At 38.9% G+C, this 13,758-nt stretch overlaps 1 protein-coding gene across 2 annotated transcripts in view; it reads right to left on the bottom strand.

The window, feature by feature from the left end:
• Abcb1 (ATP binding cassette subfamily B member 1) overlaps positions 1-13,758 on the bottom strand; it is a 159,857-nt gene that overhangs the window by 22,175 nt on the left and 123,924 nt on the right. For both annotated transcript variants that reach the window (XM_076913103.1, XM_034519162.2), the window contains 10 exons: positions 12,942-13,055; positions 12,686-12,796; positions 12,386-12,511; positions 12,088-12,291; positions 11,694-11,864; positions 11,279-11,440; positions 9,785-9,961; positions 8,860-9,006; positions 2,329-2,436; positions 776-853 (listed from right to left, as the gene is read on the bottom strand). In XM_076913103.1, the coding sequence (XP_076769218.1) occupies positions 776-853; positions 2,329-2,436; positions 8,860-9,006; positions 9,785-9,961; positions 11,279-11,440; positions 11,694-11,864; positions 12,088-12,291; positions 12,386-12,511; positions 12,686-12,796; positions 12,942-13,055 (1,398 nt within the window). The remainder of the gene's footprint in view (positions 1-775; positions 854-2,328; positions 2,437-8,859; positions 9,007-9,784; positions 9,962-11,278; positions 11,441-11,693; positions 11,865-12,087; positions 12,292-12,385; positions 12,512-12,685; positions 12,797-12,941; positions 13,056-13,758) is intronic.

The raw sequence follows: 13,758 nt of genomic DNA, 5'->3' as shown, positions 1-13,758 counted from the left end.
GCAGCTTCTGAACATATCCAATCTACAGCCCACGAGTCTCATGTATCCTAGGATGCTATTAATGTGATCCAAAAAGTTTGTAAATAACAATATCACATTATAATGTAAAAAAGTTGGACACTTCTGCTAGTAATTTTAATGGGGAAGTTTAAATGTCATGTACAACATTTTCATGATTGCTAAAGATTCTCACTTTGAATGGGACTGCTAACAATATTGCCAGTGGTTCAGGACCTGAATGTACAGAATGTCATAGGCACTCATATTAAGTCGTGACGGCTAATAACACTGTAACTGGGGTTACACTATTTTAGTCTTGCCTCAGCAAAGAATCTTGACAGTGAGGAATGACTCATAAAAATGAATCTGAATTTGGGCAAGAAGAATGCAAAAGATCTCCAGGTACACAGTCATGACACAATGTTCTAAGTACACAGGAGAGAGAATGTAACAGAGGGTATAAGGGCATAGAAGGTTCTTTCTAACATTTCTCAACCTTTGGGATAAGATAAAGGATAGAGGACCACTTCTGCTTCCATTGCCTCTGACTGCTGAGATAAAAAGGCTGGTGCAGAATCATCAGGAGACATATTTGTCTCACACAGTCTAGTTTCTCATACCAGCCTGCAGTAAATAGTCAGCAGGACCTCTTATAAATGGAGGCTGAGGGTGGCCAATAAAAGATCTCAATCTGAGCACCCTACAACATGAGCACCTACAATCTGTGTCTGCAGAGCACAAAAGAGACATCGTACTCACCCCAGGTACAACGTACCTGTCTCAGCATGGATTTGAAAACCATGTATCGGAGTCGCTTGGTGAGGATCTCTCCAGCTTTGCCAAATGTGAAGCCCTGAGAAGAACGAGAGTATGTCACACAGAAGACTGATCAGGGATCAAAACAGCAATTACTTGGTATGAATCAAGACCTACGAGAGTCCTGAGCAGGATGGGACACACAGTTTAAGATTCTGCCCTCAACTGAACGCCCTGCCTGTTTTTCAGATGACCAGTTGGTCACTGGGCTACAGTTTCCAGCACTGGGCTGTGTTTACACAGAGGAAGTGCATGGATCCACTGAGTTGTTAATGTGGGTGTGCAGTCATGGTTCTCTCAGACTTGCCACCATAGCTAGACTGTGGCTGAAGTGTCTTCACTCCCTCTGCATCACCATCCCAACTGTCAAAGCAGAAGTGACCAGGTAAAGACTGCTTCCCTTCCAATCTCCTCCAAATTCTCATGGAGCAACTGTCCATTTTCAAATACCTGTGACACTCCTACAGGCAGGTAGTGTTTCATTTATTGGATCAAGGTCAAGTTCCACAATAAATCTTTTAATTATTTAGTGAAGAAACACTGTTTTTTTGTTTCATTTTGTATTCCTAGCACGTTAAGAACAATGTATTAGAATGTGTTAAAAAAAAAAAAAAACAATTTAGTTTTAGCTAAGAGTATTCACACAAGGGTTGTTAAAATGGTAATATATTCTTAGAATGTGTTCAATAAAGAGCTTATGTAGTTTTAACTGAAAATGACATGTAGAATACTTATTGATGTATTCAGTAATTGACTGTTTACCTTTTTGCTCATTAAGTAGTTATATAATATCTCAAATAAGTCTGAATACTTTGTCACAAAGCTCTCTTAATTATGAAGAAGCAATACTTCACCCATTTTACAGATAAGAAAATGGAAGCTTAGACAGCTTAAATTACTGGACACATAACCATGTGTATGTGTGCATTTTAAACCCATGGTTAACACCAACATCCATGCTATATGCCTTGCCACACTGCACTGCAAGAACATTTAGTTCCTTTGCAATTGCGTTGGAGCCAAGTGATGTACAGACTACAAAACACCTTGTACATGTTTCTTAGGTATTTTAGGAATGCCATTTTCCCATTACTGATTTTTTTCCTTTTGTAATTGCTGAATGATACACTTTTAAAACTCTTTAAAAAAAAAATCAATGTGACCAGCAAGGGAGTTTCATTTACTTATTTGTTTGTTTGATTGTTTATTTGTTTTGGAATATAGGAAGATACTTCTCTGACCACTCAAGTTGACCAATAGGAAGTTGCCAAGGTTTAGCATGAAGCCTGTACTTCAGTTCCCACTTCCCATTTCCATACCACACAGAACAATCTGTTCAATGTGATTACGTCACTGTTCCCATTGGTTGGGAAAGAGGTGAGGATAGAGTCAGAGGATTACAAGTAATCCGTCTCTCATTGTCCATGGTAAAGGAGGAATGATTTCATCAGAAGGACCGATACATGTGTTTATAAATCTACCTGAACAAATGAAGTGAAAACAAATATTTACCTGAAGAAAAAATGTAATGAATGAAATGATCCCAAGGATCAGAAACAATAAGGAAAACAAGTTGCTATTCTGCCGTTGGATTTCAGGGGGGTCATACCTTGTAAAAACCTATGGGAAAAAATATTTGAAAGGTTGTTAGTGCAATCACTAAAAAAAGCATTCCAAATCTTCCCTGTTTCACACATTACAGTTTAAGGATTGGAAGAGTCTTTGTACACTGGAATAGGGTTGGCTTCCAGAATAAAGGCAGGCTCCAATGCACCTGCATTCTGCTTTTATTGGGGGAAGGGTATCTATCATTCACAAATTCATCTAACAACTACTCTCTTTCTGGATTTCATGGTAATAGAGTGTATCATAAGTCATTGTCTTGTGTCTGTCAGGGGTGAGCACATGTGTATGGAGGTCGTAGTCAAGCTAGTGCATGGTTGCTTAGAATTCTATTCTGTGTTTTAGATTTACTTATCATATGTTTATGTGTATAAGGTTTTGCCTGCATGTATGTATGTGTACCATGTGTGTGCCTGGTTCCCATGGGGGTCAGAAGAGGGTTCCGATCCCTTGGAACTGGAGTTACAGATGATTGTGTGTGAACCACCAGGTGGGCCCTTGGAACTGTGGGTCCTTTGGAAGAATGGCGATTGCTCCTAACCACTGAGCCAATTTCTAGCCCTTCCACCTTGTTTTGCAAGATGGCGTTTCTCACCAGACCAGGACTAGCCAATTAGGTTTGAATGACTATGAGTATGGGAATCCTCTTCTCTCCATCTCCCCAGCCCTGGGATTACACCTGGCTTTTTACATTGGTGTTGGGGCTCACACAGGTCTGCTTGTATAGCAAGCATTTTACTGAGCCATCTCTACGGCCCCAACTCAACTATGTGGACACTTTAAAGTACTCCGAGAGAGAATATGTTTATGTATTCTTGCTGATGAAAAGAGGTATCATTTATTCAACCTTTTAGAAAGGTACATTTGCCAGTGTATCCTGTAGGAGTTACAGTCAGAAAGCCAGGTGCCAGTGACAGCCAACTGATGCCTCACGTGAAAACCTTTCCAGAAATGATTAGAAGTGCTAAAAAAGATGTTTGGGACCAAAAAAACTTACAGTGTAATCACTCTATAGGGAAAGAAAACCACACCTCTCTCCTTCTATGGAGCTAAATCTGTTTCTCAAGAGACACACATTTCTAAACCAACCCAGAAAACTTTGTTTCATAAGAAAAGGAAAAAATTTTCAGAAGACATTAGCTCAATTCTTCTTGATCAGCCACTTCAACATTGCATTGACTTCTACGCGAGACTGAATGCACATTCACATGTACTGATCCTTCTCTCTGGGGGTGGCTTTTCTATTACTTTCTTAGAAAGAAAGGGAAGCAGAGACATATATTAACCTATTCAAGAAAGCCAGGAAGGGATGAACCAAGGACAGAACCCAAGCCTTTAGACCCAGAGCCCAGTATCTGCTACAATGGATGGCTGCCTGCCTACCTACTATCTTAGTACTCTAATGCTCTAATGTGTTAGTCATCAATCACCAGATGTAGCTCTGCCCTGCAGAAAGAATGAGGAAAACCTAAGTGCCATTGTTGATTGTTTTGTTAAAAAAAAAAAAAAAAGGTAAAAGCCACTTCTAACTTAATTACCTTCATTAGCGACTGAAGCCACATGACCAGCAAAGCTTAAAATGATTGTTCTTCTTACACTTTACATGTTTGCTGGCCTGTGTTCTACAATGCATTCCACAGGATCAGATGTTTTGCCTTTTTTGTGGTGTTTTCATAGCATATAAAAATTCCTTACACAAATTGGGCACAGAAAGAAATTTCTTGAATGACATATTAAACATGAGGATTAATTTAACAAGGCATATAGGTAAACTAGAGGACATGGGGCTTCGGTTGTACAATGGATAGAATTTGGTTTATGCTTCTTATGGTGATCATTTTCTTTCTGCAAAAGATTTTTAGCAGTAAGGCAAATAAGTCTTCAGTATGATGTCTCGTGGTCTGCATTTGTCACTAAGCTAAGAACATGAATGTTTAGACAGAATGTTTGCCTCTACCTTCAGGGAGCTTGGTATAGTTTGCATATGAAATCTCCCCACAAAAGGCTCATTTGGGGAACTTTATGGCTCAGTTGGTGGATCTAGTCATTGACGAGTGATTGGAGTATTGGTGCTCAGGCCTCATCAATGGATGGCTTCACTCTATGTGCATTATAGGTGTGACCTTGTTAGAGAAAGTATACCACATCACAGTGAGGGATGGAATCTTGAAATCTTGAAAAACTGGGTTTTATTTCTTACTTATTTCTATCTTTCTTTTGTTTCCTGGATGCTGTGAGAAGGGCCGCTTCTGCCACATGCTCCTACCACTGTGATGCTGCACCTCAGGCTTGCAACAATGGATCCAGCTCATCTTAGACTGAAACCTAGAAAACCACAGCCAAAATTCTGCCTGGGATACACTGCAAGCTCAAGACCAACCTGGGTAACTTAGCAAGACCTTGTCATCAAATAAAAATAACAAAGGGAAAGGATTCAAAGGCAGTGTCTTTTCAATATTTGAGGCAAGTTGGGGCTAGAGAGATGGCTCAGCTGTTAAAGGCTAGACATAATTAAAAATATGAGTTCAATTCCCAACAACCACGTGCTGGCTCACAACCGTTTGTGGTGGTGAATCTAGCGCCATCTTCTGGCTTGTAAGTGTACATGCAAAAGGAAAATGGTTTACTTTTAATCTTGATTTGAGTTTAGTGAATTTTAAAAGTTGTTAAGAGATATTATTTGGCTAAAACCTCATCTTAAGCTTACTATAGGAAGATTTAAACCTCTATTTGATATTTTCAAAGGGATACAAGTCCTAATTCCCCTTGACAATTAACTATAAAAGAGAGATAGCTTTGCTGAAAATAGAATAAGCTGTTAGTTATCAACAGATAGATTATATAGAATGATAAATTGTTGGCTGTTTGTGTTTTTACTACTCATATGCCCACAGCAGCCCTTTGACAAAAGAAACCATTAAGGTGGATTTATTTTTCTTCATCTACAAATAAAGTTTAAACATCATATTATAAAATTATAATTGTGTTTATACAAGATTATATGATAAAATCCTAAAAGCATTTTAGATAAAAGGTTTACCCCTTATTCCAAATAGCAATTAAATTAGTTATTAAAAAATAATGATATTTGGCCTATTACTTGGCAAACATTTTAGACAAATTTGATAATCATATGTTACAGTTTTTCTCTAGACATGCTTTTATATTTCCTAAAATTTACTATGCATGCAGACCATAGAAAAGATGTTTGCTATATTTACTATATTTACAGATGCCTCATCTATTGAGAAGACAGTATATGTAATTAAATCATACATATATATATTTTCTTGAGTTTCTCCTGCTTCAACACAATTAAATTAGGTGTTTTAGCTACTGTTTGAAATGCTAAAAATCAAACTTTCAACTGATATACTCATAGCCAGTATATGGCTCATGATTTATAATTACTTAAAATTGTTTCTTTTTTAGATATAGCTAATTCTCAAATTCTATTTATAAAAATACAACTTAATTTATGAAACATGTACTGTTTCTTAACTTTATAAGACATTTAAAAGCTCATTAGATTGTCTGAACCACAGGACAATGCCAGAGCAAATTTATATACTAGACATATTCTAGGCCTTTCAAAAATAATTGGCCATACAGTCTTATTCTTTACAGCATCAAAAGAGTAATAGCTTAAGACAACAATTTGACATTTCTAGAAAGTGTACAAGTTAAATTGCAAAAACTTGTTCTCAATATCTTCAATTTTTTCATAATGGTCTTAAGCCTTGAGGACTTATATATAATCAATTTTGACAAATAGATGTTACTCATTTTTGATTACATGTGAGTTGACACCTTTTAGTTGCAACTACTTTAACAAGAGAGCAACTAAAAATATAATTAGTTATTGCCTATATTATTTTCCTGTGCTTGGTGTTCCATATTAGACTAAGATAGATACTGGAACTGGCTATTACACTTTTATTTGGCTACAGTCAAACATTTGAGATGTTTTGTTAACAATTTAATATTACTGATATTTCCTTATTATCCTCAAGGACAAGAAATTGTGAAAGAGATTATGAAACTTTAAAATAATATCTTCATAACTCTCTGAGTGTGGAAAAAACAGCTGATGGTGCTTCTTCCCTGGTTTTACAAGTAATTCTAAAAAATTGGCTTTTTTAAAACTAGAAAGGGAGAATTATACCCCAAGGTCACCAAAAGCACATCTTGCTTTTGTCTTGTTTTAAATTTTCTGCAAACTGATGCTAAAGGTAAGTCTGCAGTGGATTGCCACTGGCATCCAGTTACTTCCAGCTCATTTGCCAGGGTCTTGTGGAGAGACCCCTTAACTTGGTACTTGATGTGGTCCTGATCCTGTTTTAATTTGGGGCCGTGGTTCAGTCTGTATTTTTTCAGACAAAAAGAAATTGGAGCCTGGTGGCTACCTGAAAGATTGGTCCATCAAGTGGACACAGATCTTGAGCCTAATAATTATGATTCTGATGATGAAGAATCTGTTAACAAAATCTAGCCAGATACATTATCATGTGGTAGCCATGGAGGACCGGAGACTCTAAGATAAGGTTGTTACTCTATCCAGGGTGTTCCCAAGTCTCATCTCCACCCAACCTAAAAGAGGGGATTTCCGCCCCTAGACCAAGCAGAGAGGGGCCACCCAGAACCCCCTCTGTCTGGCGATCTGAATTCTTTCGTAGGCTGCAAGGCTTGGCACTGCAAGGGAATATAAATAAAAGTTAAAAATATGTTTCTGGGTTCCCTGAGGGACAAGCCTGACTGCATAGGGGTTGATGTCAAAAATATCCCCTCTCCAGGAAAAAGACATCGGACGGGTATGGCCCTTATGCCTCACTGGACAACGACAGGAGGACCGGGCCATTACAAGATCCCCTTTAATTACTGGAGGTCAGGCCTTTATCCCCACCTTGGCAAGATTAGAATCACCACAGTCCTTCTATACCTGGAGAAGAGATGAGATGTCAGGGACAGCCCTGCCTGTACACTGGGTGCCTAAAATCAACAATAGGCCTGAGTTACTTGCCTGCTCAAAGCCTTGGGTCTCCATGGAAAAACACTGAAACATTTCCACTTTCAACCTTATTTCCTACTTGGCTTAGATAATCATGTTGCTATTAACTTTTGAACCTTGTGTCTCAAGCAGATAGGTTGCCTTCACACAAAGATCTCTCCCAGCCAGCCCGGCTACTTGGTACCACACATGAGATGAAATCGTGTACCCCTCACAGCTGCTTCTACTGGACCTGTTCTTTCTGACCTATCCTCAGATGGGCTCCATAAACCCTGGACAGCAGGACACAGCCAACTCTCCTAAGACTGGGTAAACATCCCCCACACCCATTCTTCTAGGTTCCCCCTAGTCCCCCCAATGTCAGCAGGAAGTATCCAGATATCACAACGACCCTATTCCTGCTTCACCTCTCTCTTTTCTTTTTAATTTAACCAAACCGGGGGAATTGTGCCCTTCCCCCACGCTGCCAACCTGTCCAGGTTGCTGTTTACCGCTAGAAATCAAGCAACAGTAGGACCTAGGAGAGGCATTACATTACCAGCCTTGGCGCCTTGGAGCCTGCTACCTGAGCTAAGAAGAATGGACTGCCTGCTGAGCTAGCCTTGACACCTTCCGGACTGCTATCTCCTTGCCCAGCCTCTGGGCTGAACCAAGAAGAGACTCTGGGGGGTGAGGCTTCCCCTTTATATGTGAAAGCAAATTATTAAATTTCAGGCCTTGATCAGAGAACTTTGTCTTGGCCTCATATCTTCCCACCGTTCCCCTATTCTCAGCTTCTCTTTCAGGTGAACCCGTTCAGCTGTTGCTACAGGCGGCAACACAACCTGGGTAACTTAGCAAGACCTTGTCATCAAATAAAAATAACAAAGGGTAAGGGGTGTGCCCAGTAGTGTTGCACTTGTCTAGAACATGTGAGAACATGGGTTCAATCCTGTAGCATGAAAAGAGACAAAACCCCAAGTGTCTGTCACAGTGATAGAAAGCTAACCAGTGGAGAGCTGTTTCCTTCTGTTTGAGTCTTAGGAAGCTGGCCAGTGTGTATGTTACACAAAAGGCCATTGTCAACCCAGTATGGCAAACATAAGAGTCCCTGTGCAGGTCAGTTAGGTAACAGTTCATAACTTTGGCTCAGAGCTCAATGTTGGCCAGTATGAAAGACTGAGTTTCCCAGTTCTACTGACTATGTCAGTGAGTGAGTGCCCAGAGACCTAGGATAAAATCCATTAGGGATTTTAGATAGAAACTAACACAAAATATGTTTACAAAATTGTCCTTCTTATAAACCAAACTTCAATGATATTTTCAACCAAGCTTGTTTCGTGTAAAAGGAAATAGTTACATAAAACTTAAGATGTTATTCATTTTCTAGTCAAGCCTTACAAGTAAATGTAAAAATGGACGTAATCACTTACCCCTACAACCTTTGAAAATATTATAGAGAATGCTGGTTGCAAGCCTCCATTTATTATGGCACAAATTATACCAACCACAAAATAAGGCCATTCAGTCGAATTCAACTTCAGGATCCGCCAAAAGGAAGCTGGAGGTACATCGGCATCCTAGAAAACAAATATGTTACAATGTGTACAGGTTTCTTTTGTTTTATATATTTTTTTTAATCATTGATTTTACTCTGCAGAGTTCTTCCACAGGCACAAAATGTTCTTGTGTTGTTGAGGCAGGGTCTCATTTATTTCAGGCTGGCTTCAAATAAACTGTGTCTTGAATGTCTAATCTATCTGCTTTCACCATCCAAGTGTTGGGCTTACAAGAGGGCCACAAGTTTTCAAATTAAATATTCATCCTATTTTTGTTTCTCATTAGTTGATAGATCTTTGGCTTCAAATATGATGATGATACATTGATAATACCTCTTTAGTTTATAAGAAATAAATGATACTTCCACAAATATTTAATTCTTGCCATGTTAATTCTTCAACAGATGCCAAGAATATTGACCAATAAGGATAATCAGAATAGAAGCATTAACACTTATAGATCTAGTATAGATAGCATCTTCATATTCTACGTTCTATTTCTAAACATCTTGGTATTTATTATTATTATTATTATTATTATTATTATTATTATTATTATTATTGGTTTTTCGAGACAGGGTTTCTCTGTGTAGTCCTGGCTGTCCTGGTTAATTCTTATTCTTAAACCTAGACTAACTATAGAACATCCCCATTTCGGATTCTGGAACACTCTAGAGAACAGGAAAAAAGGATTATAGAAAATACATTGTAGTTTCCACTCCTTCTTCTGCCTAGGCACACTCAGGTAGGAGAGGCTCAGAGGAGGATGGAGAACATAGTATCCCATCTTTGTCCATACCAGGGCCTCTTTGATACTAAGTTTCCTGTCTTGGTCATGTGGTCCACGGATGCTTCTGCGAGTTGATCTTCTTCTTATTAGACTGGATCCCAAATCTTTTGAAGATATGTCTAAATTATCAATTCCATCCTTAGATTCACAAGCTTCATTTCCTAGTTCAATTTCATTTCCTGCTGTCTAAAATAAATAAGAAATATAAATAGCTTAAAATCAAATAATGAAAATTAATCATTGAAAATAATTATCAAGAAAAATGTTGAATTACTTAAATCAAAGAAAGGGGTGAAATTAAAACTATTCCTTCTTGTGTTATATGTTGGGGAAAAATCTAAATATTAAAGATTCTGTGTGAACACACTGAAATAAAACAAAATGACCCTTCTGTGCATCTTCTCTAGTCATCTCTTTCTAGGGAGTATGTGGCTCAATCAAGTTTGCTTTTGAACCAGTGTGTGAATAGCAAATGAAAAAGAGATTGAAATGTTTTAGATTTTTAATGAAGTGTGATTTTTTTGTACTAAGCCTTCAGAATTTGCTGTATATTTTCATCATTCAATGTTTACTATCATGAGTAGCTCATAACTATTATGATGGATAGGTCGCTTAATTTTTTTCTACTTTTTCTCAATTATCCTTCTTTAGTTCTTTTCTTTCTGGAGAGAGAGAGAGAGAGAGAGAGAGAGAGAGAGAGAGAGAGAGAGAGAGAGAGAGAGAATATGAGAATCTAAAGCACTGGTCCTGAATAGTGTTATATAAAACAGTATGTGGTCAGTCTAGAAAGGAAGCTGAAACATAATCATACTTCCCTTCATGTTCTAAGACTGTTAGCACAAGAGGATCTCAAGGCAATGATTGGGCCTCTAGGTGGGAGGGAGAGACTTAAACAAAATGATTACAATTCATGGAGAGCTGGCCCTAAAGAGAAGCTTCTCTTTAAAGCATAAAGAGGAGCTTAATTATGAATGAAAATGAGAGGAAGATGAGAGAGAGAGAGAGAGAGAGAGAGAGAGAGAGAGAGAGAGAGAGAGAGAACAGTGAAAGCTAGCAGTGGGATCCAAGAGCCATGAGAGAAGCCTCTTCAGAGGCAAGTCTTCAAATCACCTCTCCTGCAGTCCCCTGAAGAGTCTTGCACACAAAGAAAAGGGTTGAGTTTTCATAACCGTTTAGGAGTGGCAGAAGTTTTATATCACATGATTTAGTTCAGCACAGTGTGTGTGATAAATAGCATGAGGGAACCATGTACCATAAACTGGCAATCATCAAGCCACAGTACAGGGCTTCTTAACTCTGTCCTAGAGAGAGAAAGAGGGAAGTGTGGTACGAGGCAAGCTATGGGATCAGACCTGAAGGTGCGGGCCCATGCTCTAAAAAAAAGTCCCTAAAGACTCTTCTACATTTCAAGATTATCCGACCAGGTAATACTTATCCATAGATTAAACGTAGTGACAGCTTATCATCAAGACAAATTAGGACTTTTCTAGAGTTCCCCTGTACCTGTGTCATGACAAGTTTGAAGTAAATGCCCTTCTCTCTCATGAGCTCATCATGGCTTCCTTGCTCCACGATGACTCCACCATCAAACCCAGCGATGACGTCAGCATTCCGGACTGTAGACAAGCGGTGAGCTATCACTATGGTGGTCCGGCCTTCTCTGGCCTGGAGAGAGAGAGAGAGACCTGGCTTTTGATTAAATTCAGTCATTCGTCTTATGTTTATTAAATGTCAGTGCTTTGACATTATAAAACCAGTAAAGCTCCAGAAAATAGACTATGATTTCAATATACATGTACAAGTGCACCCATACATACGTGTATGCGCGTATAAACATTTAGTCACACACACAAGGAAAAAAGTGGAAGGAATATTATTATTCTTATAATTCAGACCTTTGTAAGCATAGCTCACAGACCTTATCCAGAGCGGCCTGGACCACAGCTTCACTTTCTGTATCCAGGGCTGAGGTGGCCTCGTCCAACAAAAGGATCTTGGGGTTGCGGACCAGCGCGCGAGCAATAGCGATTCTCTGTTTCTGTCCCCCACTCAGCTGTGCCCCTCTCTCACCAACCAGGGTGTCAAATTTCTACAATTAGAAGAACAAAACAAAAAACAAGAAAATATAGCAAAGAAATACATAGACACAAAGAAATACTTTTGATAGGGCGTGGGCTGTAAAATCCGAGGTAAATGGATTTCCCTGCTAAGGCAGTTCTTCCACCTCACAGAAGGTCCCTGGGTTCCCGTGAACCACTCAGCCAGAGCTCTACTCTCTGAGCCTGGGGAGACAGGGGTCAGGCACGACTCACGTGGGGCAGTTTCATGATGAAGTCATAGGCATTGGCTTCCTTGACAGCTTTCTCTATCTCATCCATGGTGACATCTTCTCGGCCATAGCGAATGTTTTCTGCGATCGTGGTGGCAAACAGCACAGGTTCCTGACTCACCACGCCAATGATTTCCCGCAGATACCTCACATTGATGGTCCTGATGTCCTGTCCGTCGATGCTGACCTGGAACAAAACGTGTGGTTTTCACACTTTAGAATCAGGGAGTCAGAATGCTGGGCAGTGTTAACTGGTGCTGGCTGCATGCCCACCCACTCACCACGCCCTCTGTGGGGTCGTAGAGCCTCTGTATCAGCTGCACAGTCGTGCTTTTGCCGCAGCCACTGTTGCCGACCAGGGCCACCGTCTGTCCGCTCTTCACCTTCAGGTTAAGGCCCTTCAAGATCTGCAGAGACATGTGAGAAGTCAATGTAAGGTTAATCCCCAGGACAGATGGATGTAGGTTCTATGTGCGGGCATCTCGTTTCAATAGCATGCTTGATTTTACATACAATCCTTCTCTGTAACCTTTTAGAAACTATTGGGAACTTTTCTTCTTATAGAAAAATTGCCATCATACCTGAACTTCTTTTCGAGATGGGTAACTGAAGTGAATATTTTTGAATTCCAGATTTCCTTGTATGTTGTCTGGTTTGTGCCCACTCTTTGAGTAGCTGTCTATACTGGGCTTCTGTACAGATGAAAATTATAGATGGTCACTAAGTGGCAATGACTGCTTTATACAGCAACTTTGTAACGAGCTAGATAACATGATAATGAAACTACCTCACTGGAAAATCCTTTACTAGATCGATTAATGGGCGGGTCAGACTCACATTATCAATTATTTTGAAGACTTCATAAGCTGCTCCTCTTGCGTTGGCAAAGGCTTCGATATTTGGAGATGCCTGTCCAACACTGAATGCTCCGATTAGTACAGCAAAGAAAACCTGAGCAAGGTAAAGAAAAAGCAATGTGTTATTTAATCTTCACCACTACTCTCACATTTCCTGTTTCTTCTAAGACAATTAATTGCATTTTTAAATGTCAAGGCAACATACAAATACAGCAGGTTAAAAAATATCTTAAAATTTCATAATTTTAAATTTCAAATATATCACCACAATATGTAAAGTGAAGTAACTGAGATTATTTGGCTTAATGTAACCATCACCCCTTGTATGCATACATCAAAACATCATAGTATATTCCTTAAAGGCAATGCATATTTCCAACTGAAGAATATATGAATCTAAAATGTGAAAATATTTAAAATTTTTCAGTAATTTCATTTAGCCTACAATACAGAATTAATCTTACTTTTTATTTTTTTATTTTTTTATTAGATATTTTATTTACACTTCAGATGCCATCCCCTTTCCCCATTACCCCCCTTAGAAAATCCCTATCCCATGCCCCCTTTTCCTTTTTGCATTTATACATTTTTTAAAAAATGTTAATCATAGGCTTTATAAGTTTGGATTTTAAATGAAGCTGTGGCATACAAGCTCTATATGAGTATTATATTATAACAGAACATTTTTTATCTCTTCAATGACTAATAATTTTTAGTTACATCACAAGGGCTGTGCAATGGAAACAAACACTAACAAGCAAGTTAGAAGGCGAAGGATGAAATTCTGCATTAATATT

This window comes from Arvicanthis niloticus, chromosome 15, assembly GCF_011762505.2.
Source record: "Arvicanthis niloticus isolate mArvNil1 chromosome 15, mArvNil1.pat.X, whole genome shotgun sequence".
Classification (NCBI taxonomy): domain Eukaryota; kingdom Metazoa; phylum Chordata; class Mammalia; order Rodentia; family Muridae; genus Arvicanthis; species Arvicanthis niloticus.
Note: the sequence above shows the minus strand (reverse complement) of the source record. Positions and strands in the feature narration are given on the sequence as shown.